Source organism: Ailuropoda melanoleuca, chromosome 11 (assembly GCF_002007445.2).
Source record: "Ailuropoda melanoleuca isolate Jingjing chromosome 11, ASM200744v2, whole genome shotgun sequence".
Classification (NCBI taxonomy): Eukaryota; Metazoa; Chordata; class Mammalia; order Carnivora; family Ursidae; genus Ailuropoda; species Ailuropoda melanoleuca.
In genome coordinates this window covers 69,392,740-69,409,633 of record NC_048228.1, presented here as the reverse complement: position 1 = coordinate 69,409,633, position 16,894 = coordinate 69,392,740, and the positions used below count along the sequence as shown (strand labels likewise).

The following is a 16,894-nucleotide window of genomic DNA, read 5'->3' as shown; positions in this document are numbered from 1 at the left end:
TGGTTGGAGTCCTTGGACCTAAGACACTCGGTGGGTGTTCTGTGTCTCTGAAGCCTAGGCCCTACCCCACCTCCCAGGGAGGACACACACAAGGCTGCCACAGAACTCCTGCTGCTCTTGGCAGCTTCTCCAGGAGGCTCATCTGTCCACAGCCTTCAGTGGATCAAGTTATGAAATCGGAGTCACTCATCTTAATTTCCCCACGCACAGAATTCCAGGGGAATAAACCTTCCCTGCTTGGAACTGCTGTTTCTACAGGGGTCAGAGTGGAGTTTCTTCCTCCAGATACTGGCACGAACACAGTTCACAGATAGGCCACTTACAAACCAAAAATATTTGGCCACAGCCTGTAACGATAACCGTTTCCTGACTTCCCGAGAAGTCACACTAATGACAGCAGCACCAGCTTGGGGGACTGGCCACCGTGCGGTGACCATGCCTCCCTGGCTTCCGGCTACCTGCAGCTCTAAAACAAAGGGCAGTTGCCTACTTTGAGAAGTGGGACTCGGGATGCATTCGCACTTCCACCATGGGCATGAACGCAGCCTCTGGCAGTGCACGACGTGGAAGCGAGAAGTACCGGAGTGTGACAGCAGCTAGAAACGGTAAGGGTGGGGAAAGAGGACAAAACTCTGCAGTTTTCTGTACATGACTCTTGAGAGTTGGGTGCGTACGATAAAACGCATCTCACCAGCCATCAGACTCTAAGGTTTTTCCCTGGCATTCTTGCAAAACAAAGTACATAAAGAGACATTACCAAAGCCACACAGATCAAGGCCATTGCTTTCTGCAACACCAGAGATGAGGCTAGCTTGCATCATTAGAATCAAGATCAATGCTCCCTTCCACAGAAGCCAAACTAGGATCGTCTTTATCAGACCTTGCAAGATGCAGCATTTGGCCAAGATAGGAGCCAAATTCACGTCGCTCAGTTTAATCGAAGCGTGAAATATGCAGAAGCTGGGGGTGCCGAAATGAACATCTCTCAAGCTCTCCCTCAGGACTCACCAGGTAGAGGAGGCAGACGGGAAAGCCGCTGACGGCACAGAGCAGACCCGGAGAGCGGAGCGCTGGTTCTCCTCCGGGGAAGTCCGGGCGAGCTGCGGTGCGAGCTGGGGCTGAGAGCTCTCTTACCGCAGGGCTCCTAAGGGTCACCTGGGGAGCTGGAGCATGAAACCATGCCCCCTGCCGAATATTTTTGTTTTAGCAGGTTTTAGAGCCCAAATATCTGCATTGAAAAATACAAACCCAGCCCTCAGTTCTCACCTGAGTGGTCCTCAGAACCCAGGCTGCTCTAAAGAGTTCACCTATATGTCTCCTCATGTGTAGGGTGGCAAATCGGCCCAGAAGGACGAGAAGGCCATAACCACACTCGTGTCTATGAGACTGAGAATCCATTTCCTACATTTGCTTTGGGGTCTAGGAATTTCAGAGAGTTTGTGGAAGGGTGGGGGGTGAGGGCACATGGGGGAAGAGAGCCTGGCCCTTTATGGTCATGGGGTGCTCTTTGCAGGCCCTGAGAGCAATCCTAGATATCCTGCCTCTAACCTACAGACTGGGGTTCCACATCAAATGCTCTGGTTTTAGGCTGCTTCTGGAATTCACTGTCCTCTGCATCGAGGCAATAGGTGACCATGGACAGACATGTTTAAAGATGGAGCTGCCCAGGGTCATAAACTGTTGAGTCTGAAGGCCAAACTGGGCAGGCAGAAGTGATCTGCTGGATTGGACAAAGTGTTTTTGTTTTGTTTTAAAATGAATCTGAATGCTTTTAGACATTATACTATTATATATATGATATCTTATATACATATAATATCATATAACTTATATAATTGTATAATATGTATCATACACTTATACAATATATATTAAATTATAATGTCTAAAACCATTTGAATTACACATGCACACACACGCACACACACACACTGCAGTTATTCAGAGTCCTCACCACTTCCTTTTGTCTTACACCTGAATGATTCACATTCCGAAATATCTCCTGCCCCGTTCCTGTAGGCATTTGAATTTGCGGCCCCCAGGGCCACATGCTATAACTGACACTATTTACAGGACTGATTCCAGTTTCCCAGCTGGCTCTGAGGGAACAGGACTCAGACTGAGAGAGCCTTTGCCTTAGAGAGGAAGGAAAATCCAGGAGGGTCTCTGCAGCTGGAAGCATGGTAGACACAGGTCAGACCCACCCAAGACCAAGACGCCAAAGCTCAGATGAGGGGGGCAGGAGGAAGTGTGGCTTCCCAGTGCTTTCCAGTGATTCCACCCAGCTCTGCCTGCCTTCGAGATCCCAGTGGCCTATGGTAGTGAGAGAAGTGTCTCTTCATCTCAGGAACACGCAGCCACCATCCCATGGCCCTAGCTTCCAAGAACGGTGAAGGGTCCCAGCAGTTCCATTTACTGCTCTCCATTGTCATTTCTCAAAGCTTTGGTGACAACCACAGCCACCTTGCAACCTCTATGAGTGCCCTTCACCCTGTCTGAAGTGCTTTCTCTTCCCATCATGATTCTGCCTTGCCCTAATGACTTCAAAATCCAGCTCACACCCCCAATTTCCCTAGAAATATTCCCTGACCAATTTCATGGAAATGGGCAAACTCTACCTTCTCTCAACTTACTGCCTACCCTACTTTTTAAAGAGGTATCCCCTTACGCCTTGGCTCGTTAATATTTCTGAGGTGTATAAATTTCATCTTCTCAATTGGATTGTCAGGTTCTTGACGGTGGGTACCATACCAAATTTTTTATTGCCTCTACTGCTCAAAGCACCGCCACAGTACCTGAAATGTGTCATTAATTTGCTCATTAGTTCATTATCACACTGGTAGCCTCAGGTGATAGCTACACGGAATTCTCTCATCAATCATGCCCAGTGCTTGGAAGCTTCCAGAGAGTTCTGGCAAATTAGTCTGGGAATGCCATCCTGGCAATTTCCTGGCATTAGGCTTCTTGGATTGTTTCACATTTTGGAAAGAAGGGCCTGTTTGTGTCCCCTTACTCAAAAGTTGCCTTGGTTCATGTGCTTGTAGAAAAGAAAACTGATAAGCCAGTGTGAAGAGACTTGCTTTAATTAGGCTGTAAAACTGAGAGTAACTTAGGCTCCTCAGGAGCACCTGCAGTGGGTTGAGCGGAGGTCCCTCCAAAAAGATGTCCAGCTGGAACTTGTGAATGTGACCTTATTGAGAAAAAGACGTAAACACTTAAAGATCTCAAGAGGAGATCATCCTGGATGATGCAGGTGGGCCCTAAATCCAATGCCAAGTGTCCTTATAAGAAGAGGAAAAGACAGAGAATTGGAAAGGACACAAGTGAGAGGTCACATGGCGACAAAAGCAGAGATTGGAGCAAGGCGGCCAGGAGCCAAGACGCGCCTGGAGCCACCAGGAACTGGTGGAGGCAAGGGAGGATTCTCTCCGACAGCCTTCCTGGGGAGTGTGGCCCTGCCCACACCTTGACTTCAAGACCCTGGCCTCCAGAACCATGAGGGAAGAGATTGTTGTTTGAACTTACCAACTATATATGGTCACTGTTACAGCAGCCCTAGGAAAGAGCGCGGCAACCAACAAGGACAGCAGGTGGGGGCGAGGGTACGGAGGAGGACTGCTTTGGCACCAGATTTCAGAGACCCCATCAAAGGAGAAGGAGGAGACGTGCCACAATCCCCAGCAGCTCTGCCCTTGTATATTTTCCTGGAAAAGCTTCCATATGCCATTATTACCCCAGAGATGCTCACCAGTCAGTCTTAAGCCAGATACGTCCCCTTTGAACCTTCTTATCTGAGAAGGTCTGGGGTTACATTCCAAAAAGGTGGGACCAGCTCATCCTGAAATGCAGGCTCTCAAAAGGAATCGTCTGCCTCCAAGGACCTAGGTCATTTGTTCTCTCTTCCGTTGATCAAGAATTTATCGAGCATCTACTGTGCTATACAAATTGGCTGGTCTGGCTGATTATAAAAGACACCCTGGTTATCACCGCACGTTTGGGGGGTTACCTCTATCTATGACCCACTGAGTTTTTCTAGTCTGGACTCTATGAAGTCTATTTAGAACCCTTCTCACTTGCCCAGCGACTGGAATTTGCACATAAGCCAGCCCTTGCGATGTTTCCCACCCGAAAGTTTAGGAGGAGGAATACGCTTTTGTAAATGCCTCCAACACCTCAGCACCCACACCTCAGCACTTTTTCCTCTGTTTGCCAGAAGCTATTCACATTCACCCGCGATACCCTTTGCAAGCTTACTAACAAACAGAGCCAGAAAACTATCGCTGTAGAGTTCAAGTGTGTGAGTTATTTCCTTTTGTAAAATGGACACAGGTGATGTAGGAAAATGTCTTTATTTTTTTTAGAGATGCACGGTGAAGCATTTAGGGGCGAAATGTCATGACTGCAATTTACTCCAAACCACCTGAATAAAATACATGAAGCAAATGTAGCAAAGCCATGGTGGTGAGACTGAGGTGATGGGATGTGGGGGCTCGCTGCACGGTTCTCTCCACTCGCCATGCGTTTAAAAATGATCACACCCCAAACACCAGCGGACGTACATTTTTTTACACACAGGGTGATCTCTGTGCTGTGCTGATGGTGTATGTGTTCTCAGGCACGAAACATGGGTGTCTCAATAAAGGGAGTTATCTTCTCCCAACTAGAAACGCCTGACAGGGGCTGCAGATCTGTGTCTGCAAGCTCGGGTCTTAATTGCTCGTTGGTTCTATTTATGGAAGGAAGAGAAGACACATCTATTGTGAAAAAGTAGAGTACAAAAAAAAAAAAAAGAGGCAGCGTTGGCACAGAAGCAGGAAGAAAATGCCTCGCTGGGAAGCAGGGCACCCGTAAGATGGTGTTTTTTATGGTTTTTTTTTTGTTGTTGTTTTTCTTAAGTCGCAGACCTAAGCATGCTGGCTGGCTGGGTGCTTTGTCGAGTGCATGGGATTGATTCCTCTAAACAGACACACCAGCCAGGGAACGGACTCTGGTTCCACCCCCAACACACCCGACACACAAACACAGCAGGCAGCGTTCTCGCGGGACTCACAGTTCTGAGTACAGGAAGTGCAGGTTGCCCACATTGTCAATGTAGTTGGCAGGGCTGAGCCAAGGCAGGACCAGCAGCAGAAGTGCCTTCATTTTCCGACCAGGAGGCTGCTTTCTTCCTAGCCACCTTCTCTCTGTGAGCTGCTGGGGCCCAGCCCAGCTCAGTTCCCTGAAGCAAACCTGGCCACAGCCCCACCATCAGCCGATAGAAGGCATCTGATGGGGAGCCCTGGGGTGGAGCCACGCTGATAAATCACAGGCCTGGAAGAGGGTCCTGCCCTCCACTTCTCGGGTGGGGAGACAGACCGGAGTGACCCACCATGGTCGGCAAGAGGGCTCGGGCTGAGAGCAGGCAGGCTGATGCCCAGGAAGGGACCTGCCCCTCCTGCAGGATGCCGACTGGTTCTTGGGAAGCAGCTGGTACATTGACATCACCGGCCGGGAGCAGATGGGCTGGAGGCTGAGCTGCGTGGGGAGAGGGCACGGGCATGGCACATTCAGACCCCACAGTGCGGACAGGCAAACCACCAAACGCTGTTCCCCAGCTTGCTAGAGGAAGACACTGTAAGAAAGCAGCACCCTTGGAACACAGCCTGGAGATCGGAGCTCGAAGTGAGTCTCCAGAGATTGCGACAGAGGAGGGTTCACCATGAACCAGCTCCGCGTCTGAGTGTATATTTAGAACATGCCTTTAGGGTGTTTTACCTATCCCTGTCCTGACTACGCGGGTGGCTGTGGAGAAGTGACAGCTTCTCTACTTATTTGGACAGCTGGTCCTTTACGAGATTAGGCTGTGTCGCTCTCTTTGAGACTAGCAGAGAGCCTGGACAGACAGACCTAGCGTTCTGCCCGAACCAGGTACCGGCTCTGGTTCGGCAAGGAGAGAAGTCCCTCTGTTCCTCTTCCTGCCCTGAGTGGCTGACCTAAGCTCTGGCACCAGCTGTAGGATGCCGGGCATTTCATGTGATCCCCGAGCCTCAGCCACCTCATCTCCGAAGTGGAGCTCTCCTCATGCCTGACCCACTGGGTCCCAGCACTTCCAGCCTTCAGGTCTGTGACTCTAGCCCTTTAGGACTTCTTTGCATGACTCTGCTCCGTGATGCCCCCAGAAGCCCCTGGGACTCCCCTCCTTCTACCCCATCTTCAAGAGGACTAGAATCTGGGATGCCCGGGTGGCTCAGTTGGTTAAGCAACTGCCTTCGGCACAGGTCATGATTCCAGGGTCCTGGGATCAAGTCCCACATCAGGTTCCTTGCTCAGCGGGGAGCTGGCTTCTCCATCTGTGTCCTGCTCCCCCTGCTTGTGCTCTCTCTGACAAATAAATAAGATCTTTTTTTAAAAAAAAAAAGAGGACTAGAATCCATTTGGGTCTTTGCGGCTCGAGGCCTCAATCCTAACAGAAGTGGCTTAAAGGGATAGCTCCACTAATGGCACCCAAGAGATTCCAGCAAACTAGACTGGCCAGGGTGAAGACCAGGGAGATGTCCGCGAGGCGAGACCAATCGCAGTGAGCTGTAGCAAACAGGAATTTGGCCTCAGAGCCGTGCTTTTTCCTGGGGCGGGGCTGGAAGAGTGTAAGCACAGTAGAACCTTGGAATGTACGGGTTTAACTGCAGCAATTTCAGTCAGAGATAAGCCATCTTGATAAAGCATGACACGTATTCATTTATAGCTCTGTTGAGGCTCTCATTTGAATTCCATTCCCTGTAAGCCTGGTACGCAAGAGTGAGTCAAGGCTGGTGAAAAGGAAGTAAAATGAAATAGCAGCACCAAGGAAGTCAGGTTTGGTATTTGGCTGCTGGAGTCAAACAGACGACTTGGAACCCTAGTTCTGCCGCATACTAACTGTGTGACACTGGGCATGTTGTTTAACCTCTCTGAACCGCTGTCTCTTCCTCTGTAAAAGAAAGACAATGATAACAGTGCCTACTCCTAGTGCTGGTAGGAAGGTGGAATGAGATGGTGCCTATAAAGAGCAAAAGGCTCAATGAGTGTTAGCTGTCGTTATAAAAATTGTTATTATTAATAATAATAACCACTCATAACAGTGAATGAGCCCAGCCGACAGCTCAGCACCTATCTCCAAGACGCTTTGTTATTCTCTTCTTTTCTTTCCTCCTGCACTGTTAGGGATATGAAATGTTACAGCCTTTTCCTGAACATGGAGTTTCACGGAGTCCTGGGACATGCTCTTCTCAAGTGTCCAGGATCTGCTGGATAGATCATGGCTCAGGAAGAGCATAGTGTCTAAAAAAAGGCTGTGGGTTTCATGGTGTGCTAGATCGTATTTCTGATAATCTTGGACATGTCAGAGTGCTTCTCCAAGTCTCGATGACAAAAGAAGGATGTTTGCCCTTTACCCCCTTGCATAAAATTCATTGATGGATATGAACACAATATAAAAATGAAGGAATGTTTTGTTGCTGCTTATATTGTTTGCTAGAGGCTGCAAAAACTGCTGGTTGCCTATGCAAGATCTGATCTTCTCTTCTTCCTTTTAACAGAACCTAGGTTTAGTTCGAGGGGGTAATGTGCTTTAGCCTCTCTCACGGATGGCTGGCCATATAACACAATACTGGCCAAAGAGGTATAAGCAGAAATTACTGGGTGAGGCACCCCAGAAAGTTTTTTAAAGCAAAAGTCTCAGTTTGCACATTTGTCAGTTTGCCTTTCCTGCGAGTTCCTCCTACCTGGTTATTTCTGCCTGGAGCTTGGATGTGATGCTGGAGTTTGAGCAGCCATTTTGGAAGCAAGAGGAGACAAAAATTGAGGATGAAAGCTAATCTGCAAAGCAGAAAGGCCTGGATTCCTAATGGTATCATGATAACATTATACTAGTCATGGACTTCCTACCCCCATACTTTCTGTTATATAAGACAAATGAAACTTTTGCAAAGTTAAACCAATATTATTTGAATTTTCTCATATCTGCCATCAGATGTAATCCTAATAAAATCCCTTGGGGACAGAATCCCACCTTCAAATGGTCATATTCTGTAGCTATATTGCCAGTAAATAGCCTTAACCCTAACCCTTGTACCTTTTGCCTAAGTTCTTCCTAACCATAAATGTAATTTCAGATATCACCTATGACCTCCTGTTTTCTTGTGTCTTTTCATTAAACAGGGAACTCCTTGCAGGCAGGAGCTCTCCTGATTTTGTTCTGTGCTGTATCCTCACCATAGTGCCTAGAACACAGTAGATGCTCAATAAATACTTGTTGAAGGAACTAAAATTCAACTTGGTTCAAGAGTCAAATTTTTAGACCAATCTTCCTTGATCAGAGGCAAATTAGCAAAACAAAACAAAACAAAAGGTCTTCAGGACTTCCAAGGAGGGAAGAGCCATGGCAAAGGTCAAGCATTCATACAGATGGATAACAAATGTCCAGGAAGAGAGGGAAAAGGTAAGGAAGATTTCAGGGCGTGAGTGCCCCGGAGAATGTTGTTTCTTTAGCAAATTGCTTGGAGCATGATTGAAACTCAGTGATTCTCCCGGAAAGTTAAGACAGGACAACTGCCTCATTTCTTCCGTGCCCAGGGGAGTGCAAAGAGCAGCTCCAGCCAGGTAGGAACCAGGAAAAAGTTGGGTTCAGGATTGGAATGTCACTTGAAGAATGTATGTCAAAACACAGTTATAGGGAAAATGTGGAGACTGGCTGACGTGACCAACAAGACTTGTAACCTATCAATCTTTCCATAGGGCACTGCTCGCCTAGACCTTTCCTCCGGCAGCAGAATCCTCCCTGCACTTCAGACAGTAACTGTGTCTGTGTTGTACAGAACACACTACTGAAAGGGCCACCTGCTGGAAGTAAAGGTCAAGAAAGGTTCTGGGGCAGGTCTTTGGAGAAGAAACTCCCAGGACTTGGGGTGCAAAGTTAATTTAAAAAACAAAACGGGCGCCTGGGTGGCACAGCGGTTGGGCGTCTGCCTTCGGCTCAGGGCGTGATCCCGGCGTTATGGGATCGAGCCCCACATCAGGCTCCTCCGCTATGGGCCTGCTTCTTCCTCTCCCACTCCCCCTGCTTGTGTTCCCTCTCTCGCTGGCTGTCTCTATCTCTGTCGAATAAATAAATAAAATCTTTAAAAAACAAAACAAAACAAAACCAAACCCCAGGAGGCTTTAGTCAGATGTGTCTTGGGCCAATTATATACACATTTTCATTCAGGGCTGTTTTCAAAACCCTGAACAATGATCTCTATTCCTGCTAGTAGCTTAAGGGTCAGCTTTATTATCCCCCATAGTTATTGTCTTCCATACGCTAGAAACTGAAGGGCAAAGGGACTTATCCTATGAAACAATTCGCTGTGCATGTGATTTCAACTTCTCCACTCTTCAAAGGTCATTTCCTCAGGGGCAGAAATCATGGTGCGTATAGATTTTTCTTTCATTCTGGGTGGGGCCTATTATAGATCCTTGATAAATATACACACGGATGATGCTATTACACAAGGAAGATGTAGTCGTGAGCCTAAGACAACTCCCACTGAGGATCAAGGAAGTGAAGGCTTTCCTCCCACACACCCCCTCCCTGCTCTGGGTCAAGAGAGATGCGCTGGACCGGCCCCGGCACCAGCCCTGGCACCAGCCCTGCCACATCTCCTGGCAATGTCCTTTGGTTAGGAAGGCTGTCTGTCTCTCAACTCCATGAGCCTGTCACCCTCGTGGGAATTCTTTGCAGGAGACCTGTTCGATGGGAGTCCACTAGCATCTAAGAGGACAGAGGCCAATGGAAGTAGCCAGAAGATTCCAAACATTAGCTCACATGCTCAGGCACATTCTCACGGAGGAACCCGCTCATCTGACGTCAGGAACATTTGTCCAAGGAACTGCTGGTCCAGCCAGTCATGCACAACCACAATCAGTCCTAAATGTGGCACTGAAGGATTTACATTCAACTCAGAGTCTCAAGTGGCCGGATAACAATGTTTACAGCAGTGTTTACAAACGACATGAATTCTGGAGAACACAGGCAGTGTTTGTTTAAAGACGTGATGCTGCCGGCCTGGGTCTCTGGCTCGAGTCAATGGTTAGGATGAGTGTGGACCTATGGCTAGGTCATGAACAGAGACCTCGGCTGAGGGGGGAACTATTTCTCTACCATGTCGTCTTTTCCCAGAACATTCAAAATGTGATTCATTTCTCTCTTTAAGATTTAATTTATTTGAGAGAGAGGGAGAAATCAAGAGAGTGCGAGCAGGGGGGAGGGGCAGAGGGAGAAGCAGACTCCCCCCGAGCAGGGAGCCCCATGGGAGGCTCAATGCGGGGCTTGATCCCAGGACCATGGGATCATGACCTGAGCTGAAGGCAGAGGTTTAACTGACTGAGACACCCAGGTGCCCCTCATTGCTGAAGAGCTTCGTATTCAAGGAGCCCAGCAGAAATAAGTTCCCATTCTACAGGTGGAGAATCCGAAGCCTGCAGTTCCCCGTGAAGCCGGGACTGTTCGGCTACTGGGATCTGCTGGAAGGGAGTGTGTGGACCCACTTGGTCACACAGAGATCTTCAACCAGCATCGTAGTTAAGTCTCCTTACTAGATAGACCCTGAGCCGGCCTAGTTTATATTCATTCCAATGCCACAAGCCAGATAATATTTTTTAAAAACTCATTACATTTTAAATACTGAAACTGAAATGCATAATTTACAAAGAAAGCTATCTTCTAGTACCAATGTGTAACCGCGCTCTGGTGCGTGCGGCCACCGACCTGGAGGTCTCTTATGGAAACGTAAGGAACACACTTGCTTCCTGGTCACCTCTTGGGGGCTCCCAGTTAAAGGGACTCTGGAGTAGTAACGATTTAATCTTCATATCCGCTCTGAGGGATAGGGGAAGAGATGGACCCCTGGCCCGTTGCTGGCCCGACACCTAACAGGGCTCCAGAGTCAGGTCCTGGATTAGCTCCAAGTTTCGAATCCTTGCCAATCAAACGCCCACAGAGCGGGAGGGGAGGGAGTGTATATTAAGCATTTGATGACTAATATCTACAACATATTTTTGGAGATGTTGGTTTCAACCTACTTAGGAGGCTGATGTGTGGGGCAGATCAAGAGTGGGTGTCGAGGCCCACACCTCCCTTACGTGGAGTTTTCCCCTCCGCAGGGAGCTGCTGACAGTGCCTGTGAAAACTTCTGAGGTCTCAGTGTGAAGAGGTGATTTCAATTAGTTTTGGGTTCTTTCCTCACTGTTGTTTTTCCATTGTGCATATCATTATCAGCTGAGGATTCGTCCAGACTTTTCCCTGGGCTTCCTTGAGGTGTGTGGGCCACATCGCCTGTGTGGGCAGGCGAATGACCTTCCTACTCTGGGCAGCTGAGGGGCGCCAGTGTCCTCTCTCCCCTGGAGACCCCAGAGGACCCAGCTGCTTCTTTCTGGCCCTTCTCCTGCCCCACTTCCGTGGAGAACTCACCCTCCAATCCATATGCCATCTTACCCCTAGTTTTTGGGACAATCTTGATCCCACTCAGTGGTTGATGAGGTGAGGAGAAGCTGCTATGTTCACATTGTCTCCAGAGACCACCCCCCATTTCTTTCCTTTGCTCTCCCTTCTCTTATCCCTCCCCTGCGGAGCTCCTGTGACAGGCAGAACAACACTTGCCCCCACAGACAGCCACCTCCTAATCCCAAGAGCCTGTGGTTATGTCACCTTACAGGGCAAAAGGGACTTCGCAGATGTGACTAAATTAAGGATCTTCAGATGAGGAAACGATTGTAGATTATCCAGCTGGGTCCAATGTAATCACCAAGTGGGCAGCAGGAAGGCCAGAGCCACAGAGAGAGATGTGATGATGGAAGCAGAGCTGAGAGAGAGAGAGAGACAAACAGAAAGAGAGAGGGGTGCCTGAGTGGCTTGGCTGGTCGGCATCTGTCTTCGGCTCAGGTCATGATCTCGGAGTCTCGGGATCGAGCCCCACATCTTGCTCTGCTTGCTGTGGAGTCGGTTTCTCCCACTCACCCCACTCATGCTCTCTCTCTCAAATAATAAAAATGGATAAAATCTTAAAAAAGAGAGAGAGAGAAAGAGAGGGAGAGACAGAGACAGACAGGCAGAGAGACTGGCTTTGATGATGGGGAATGAGGCCACAAGCCGGGGAAGGCAGGCAGCGTCCAGAAACTAGGCAAGGCAAGGAAGGGGATTCTCTCCCAGGACCAGAGGGGATCAGCCCTCCCAGCCCCTTGATGTCAGTCCAGTGCACCCCATGTTGGACTTCTAACCCTCTGAGCTGTAAGATAACGCATTTGTGTGGTTTGAAGCCCCTGAGTTGCACTCACTTGCTACAGCAGCAATGGGAAACTCGTACAGCCCCCGAACTGTATGACGGTGCGCTGCCGGGAGCATGGACTGTGATGCGGGGGTGGGTGGGGCGGCGGGGAGCTCTACCAGGGCCTATGTCCTCCACCACTCCCCGCCTGCCCTAGCCACTGCGGCCCCGGCCTTGGCCCTCTGTTCCAGCAACTGTCAGCATCTGCCTCACTCTGACCTGCCCCTGACCTACTTCCCTGCAGACGGTGTCTCTCCCTGCGGGGCCAAACTTCCTGCAAAGGTTGCGAGTAGCCTCCCTCACCCCCTTCTCCTCTGGCCACACCTCCTTCTGGGCAGTGAGAAGAGGGGTACCCTAGTTTAGATGCCAGCAACAGAGGGTCAGAGGCAACCCAAAAACCCAAGTTAGATGCCTTTCACTCAATTTCCTGGGGGCAAAAAGCAAGTTCAAGGATGTAATTAGCATGGAAAACAAGTGCTAAGCTTTACCGGCCCGGCCATTGCCCTGGATGCAAACTTCTATGTCAGAGAACCTGCGTGTCCTAAAAAACAAAGCCTTAGATTCACAACCTAAGGTATGTGACCTTTAGAAAAAATACCTGCACTTACCTCTTGCCCTTGTCATGACAGGAACCAAGGTAAACACTAGCTTCCACGTTTCCTCTTACGAATAAGTGTGGTATTATTGCTCAGCCTCTCTTCAGCGCCTTAATGCCCTAAGAGAGTGCCTCATGCGAAATGAGATCCAGGGCTGCCCTGAGGCCGTGCACACGGGAAAGCCCAGGAACATGACCGGGTAAGTAGACGACGACGACGTAAGAGGCAGACAGTTGGAGTGGGTGATGCCGGCCACCAAGGGAGGTGGTCACACCATCACTCTGCCACCCGTGTGTACCTCGGCCAAAAACTTCCCAGAAGACAACAGTTTCTCCCTTGAAAACTTAGTTGACAATACCTCGCATCTCCTCAAATAAGAGTTGGGCTTTGTCAAATCCCATACAGAGGACATTTTAATAATCATGGATTAATCATTAATCATTAACAATAATGGTTTTAATAATCATTTTCTGATGTGAAAAGATACACAATGCCCACCAGGAAATCTTTTGGGGGCCATGAGCCCCAGAGAAATCTGCTCCTCAGATCTTTCCAGTATCTTTGGCATTTCAGAATGCACACGTAATGAAATGAGCCAGTCACAAAAGGACAAATATGGTATGATTCCTCTTCCATTAGGTTCCTAGAGCAATTGACAGAGGCAGAAAGTAGCGTGGGGCTTACCAGGGGCCAGACAGGAGGGAAAGGTGCGTTTTGGTTTAATAAGCATGGTTTCGGTCCCGGGAGATGAAGAAAGTTCTGGAGAAAGGACGGTGGTGATGGCTGCACAACAGGGTGAATGTACTTAATGCCACTCAACTGTCCTCTTAAAAATGGTTAAAGTGGCAAATTTTATGTTACCATCAAAAGATGAACCTCTCCCCCCGACACCGACATACCACAACTCTGTCGCGTGCCGCGTTCTCACACCGAACCACAGCGAGAAAGTCATTCCTTCGGGTGAATGCTTTCATCGGCTGCAAAGAAGGCAGAGGAAAGACGTCTCGCGGGGCGCCCGGCCCCGAGGACAGCACTGGCCCTGGGAGGCCGGCGAGCCCGGCTGTCCCCGAGAGGACAGGGCTGCACGGGGCCGGCCCACGAGGAGCCCCTACCTTGTCTGGAAGTGCTGCTCCAGGTCGCAGCGCTGCAGGACCTCGGCGCAGTAGTCCGAGAACGGGCAGGTCACCAGCAGCTTGTTGAGCAGCTTGTTGACCAGGATGCTGGACCTCTTGCAGTGCTGCAGCACCACGGGCCTGCGGTCCACGGGGCAGAAGTCCTTCTCCACCAGGAAGCTGGTGAGGCACAGGGTGCAGTACGTGTGTCCGCAGGGCGTGTCCAGAGGGTCCAGCAAAGCTTGCAAGCAGATGTGGCATATGAGCTCATCGTCCACATCTTCGGTGTAGGTGTAGAAGTGGTTCTCCTCGGGGGAGTGGGCTTGGCCGCATACCACACACAGGGGAGCAGGGCTGGGATCAGGGGGACAGGCGGGGTCTGGCTGGCTCATGGTCAACTGGGGAGCCGGTCCGACAGGGAACTGACCCAGGAAAACAGGATGTCCTCAGGAGAAAATCAAGATCTTCTAGGAGCCACCCACAGACCTGAAAGAGAGCAAGAGAGCTCATCTTGTTTTCCACGGCCCCAGAAGACTCCACTTGCAGCGCACGTGAGACTCTGTGGCCAGTGGGCAGGGAACTGAGCTGTCATTGGGCCAGGGCTCACTGCCCACTCTGGTGACTGACATGACCTTGGGAAAGGGGCCTTGTCTCCTTAGGCCTCAGTTTACCACCCATCCTAGTGGCAGTAATGTTTACCTTTAACATCCTCACATTGGGGTGGGAAAAACCATTGGGTACTATCTGGGAAATGCCTAGAGTCACTCAAAAGAAATATGGCCTCAGAAATAGAAATTGTTAATAAAATTCAATTAGACCGGTGATTTATAAAATGCTCTGTCAGAGGGCGCCTGGGTGGCTTAGTCAGTTAAGCGTCTGCCTTCGGCTCAAGTCATGATCCCAGGGTCCTGAGATCGAGCCCTGTGTCCAGCTCCCTGCTCAGCGGGGAGTCTGTTCTCCCTCTCCCTCTGCCTGCCACTCCCCCTGCTCGTGTTTTCCCTCTCTCTCTCTCTCTCTCTTTCTCTCTCTCGTTCTGTCAAATAAACATAAAATCTTTTAAAAAAAATAAAATGCTCCGTCTGATCGGGACAAGAAGACAAACAGTTAATACTCTAATGGCTTTCTCTTATCTTTCTTCCCAACTTTCTCTAAAACTCAGAAAATGTAGGACAACAGAGCCTTCGACTAAATCATCTGAGAAGAAATGAGAGCTGCTGAGTGTGCTGTATGTTTAGTGGGGTGAGAGAACACTTTCTTCCGTATGTACTTCATCCACTCAGTCAGTCACTTAGTGGTTATGTGGGCTCTGGGGCTGCGCTGCCTGGGTTCGAATCCCACCGCCGCTGAGGGCCAGAGATTTAACCCATGTCTGTAAAAGGAGAATAACAGCAGCCTGCCTCCTAGGATTGCTGTGAGGATGAAATGAGATATGAGGCCTAAAGCTCAAACAGTTGTACCTGGAATATAGTAAGTACTCCGTCAATATCAGCTACTATTTCTACATGTATTTGTTACTGAATTCATTTGGTCTCCCATCTAGCCTAATCGACCTAGGAAATGAAAGCTATAATTCTTATAACCGGTCTTTTTTGCTTTGTTTTAATAGTATTTTTACTTAATTATATATATATTTCAAACCAGTCGAATACTATCACACTATGTGTTTTCCTTTGCGATAGGAGTCCAAATAATGGAGATTTTAACATTCCTGATTAATATCTAGAAGTGTCTTGCATGGTGCACTGGGTGTTATATGCAAGTAATGAATATGGAACTTTACATCAAAAACTAGGGGTGTACTGTATGATGACTAACATAATATAATAAAAAATATTATTAAAAAATATCTAGAAGTGTCTTGGAATCATTCAATAGATATGTTTTGAGCACCAGCTCTGAGCTAGGTAGTAAGCTGGGTGTGGTGACCTTCAGGCGAGCTTTCAAGGACACGCCCTTGCTCTCGTGGAGTCCCCAGTCCAGGGGAGGCAGGCGCGAGCACAGGTAACTGGCAGCCCGCATGACCAGTGCAAACAGAAGCAGGCACTAGGTGACTCCGGGTCGACTTTTGTGAGGAGTAAGAATCCTGCCCCCTCCCTCACCTACTGCCCCCTCGACTTCCTTCCTTTTGGAAAGTAAACAAAAAGACTTTAGGCATTCCACAAGAACATAAAAATNTCCAGCTCCCTGCTCAGCGGGGAGTCTGTTCTCCCTCTCCCTCTGCCTGCCACTCCCCCTGCTCGTGTTTTCTCTCTCTCTCTCTCTCTCTCTCTCGTTCTGTCAAATAAACATAAAATCTTTTAAAAAAAATAAAATGCTCCGTCTGATCGGGACAAGAAGACAAACAGTTAATACTCTAATGGCTTTCTCTTATCTTTCTTCCCAACTCTCTCTAAAACTCAGAAAATGTAGGACAACAGAGCCTTCGACTAAATCATCTGAGAAGAAATGAGAGCTGCTGAGTGTGCTGTATGTTTAGTGGGGTGAGAGAACACTTTCTTCCGTATGTACTTCATCCACTCAGTCAGTCACTTAGTGGTTATGTGGGCTCTGGGGCTGCGCTGCCTGGGTTCGAATCCCACCGCCGCTGAGGGCCAGAGATTTAACCCATGTCTGTAAAAGGAGAATAACAGCAGCCTGCCTCCTAGGATTGCTGTGAGGATGAAATGAGATATGAGGCCTAAAGCTCAAACAGTTGTACCTGGAATATAGTAAGTACTCCGTCAATATCAGCTACTATTTCTACATGTATTTGTTACTGAATTCATTTGGTCTCCCATCTAGCCTAATCGACCTAGGAAATGAAAGCTATAATTCTTATAACCGGTCTTTTTTGCTTTGTTTTAATAGTATTTTTACTTAATTATATATATAT

General features: G+C 48.7%; 1 protein-coding gene across 5 annotated transcripts in view; it reads right to left on the bottom strand.

Annotated features, from left to right (window-relative positions):
* LNX1 (ligand of numb-protein X 1) overlaps nucleotides 1-16,894 on the bottom strand; it is a 383,575-nt gene that overhangs the window by 86,150 nt on the left and 280,531 nt on the right. For 4 of the 5 annotated variants that reach the window (XM_034671796.1, XM_034671797.1, XM_034671799.1 and 1 more), the window contains one exon: nucleotides 14,023-14,508. In XM_034671796.1, coding sequence (XP_034527687.1) covers nucleotides 14,023-14,414 — 392 coding nt within the window. In that variant the 5' untranslated portion in view covers nucleotides 14,415-14,508. Of the gene's footprint in view, nucleotides 1-5,050; nucleotides 6,154-14,022; nucleotides 14,509-16,894 lie in introns of those variants that run through there. The other variant, XM_002919401.4, reaches the window with a different exon arrangement.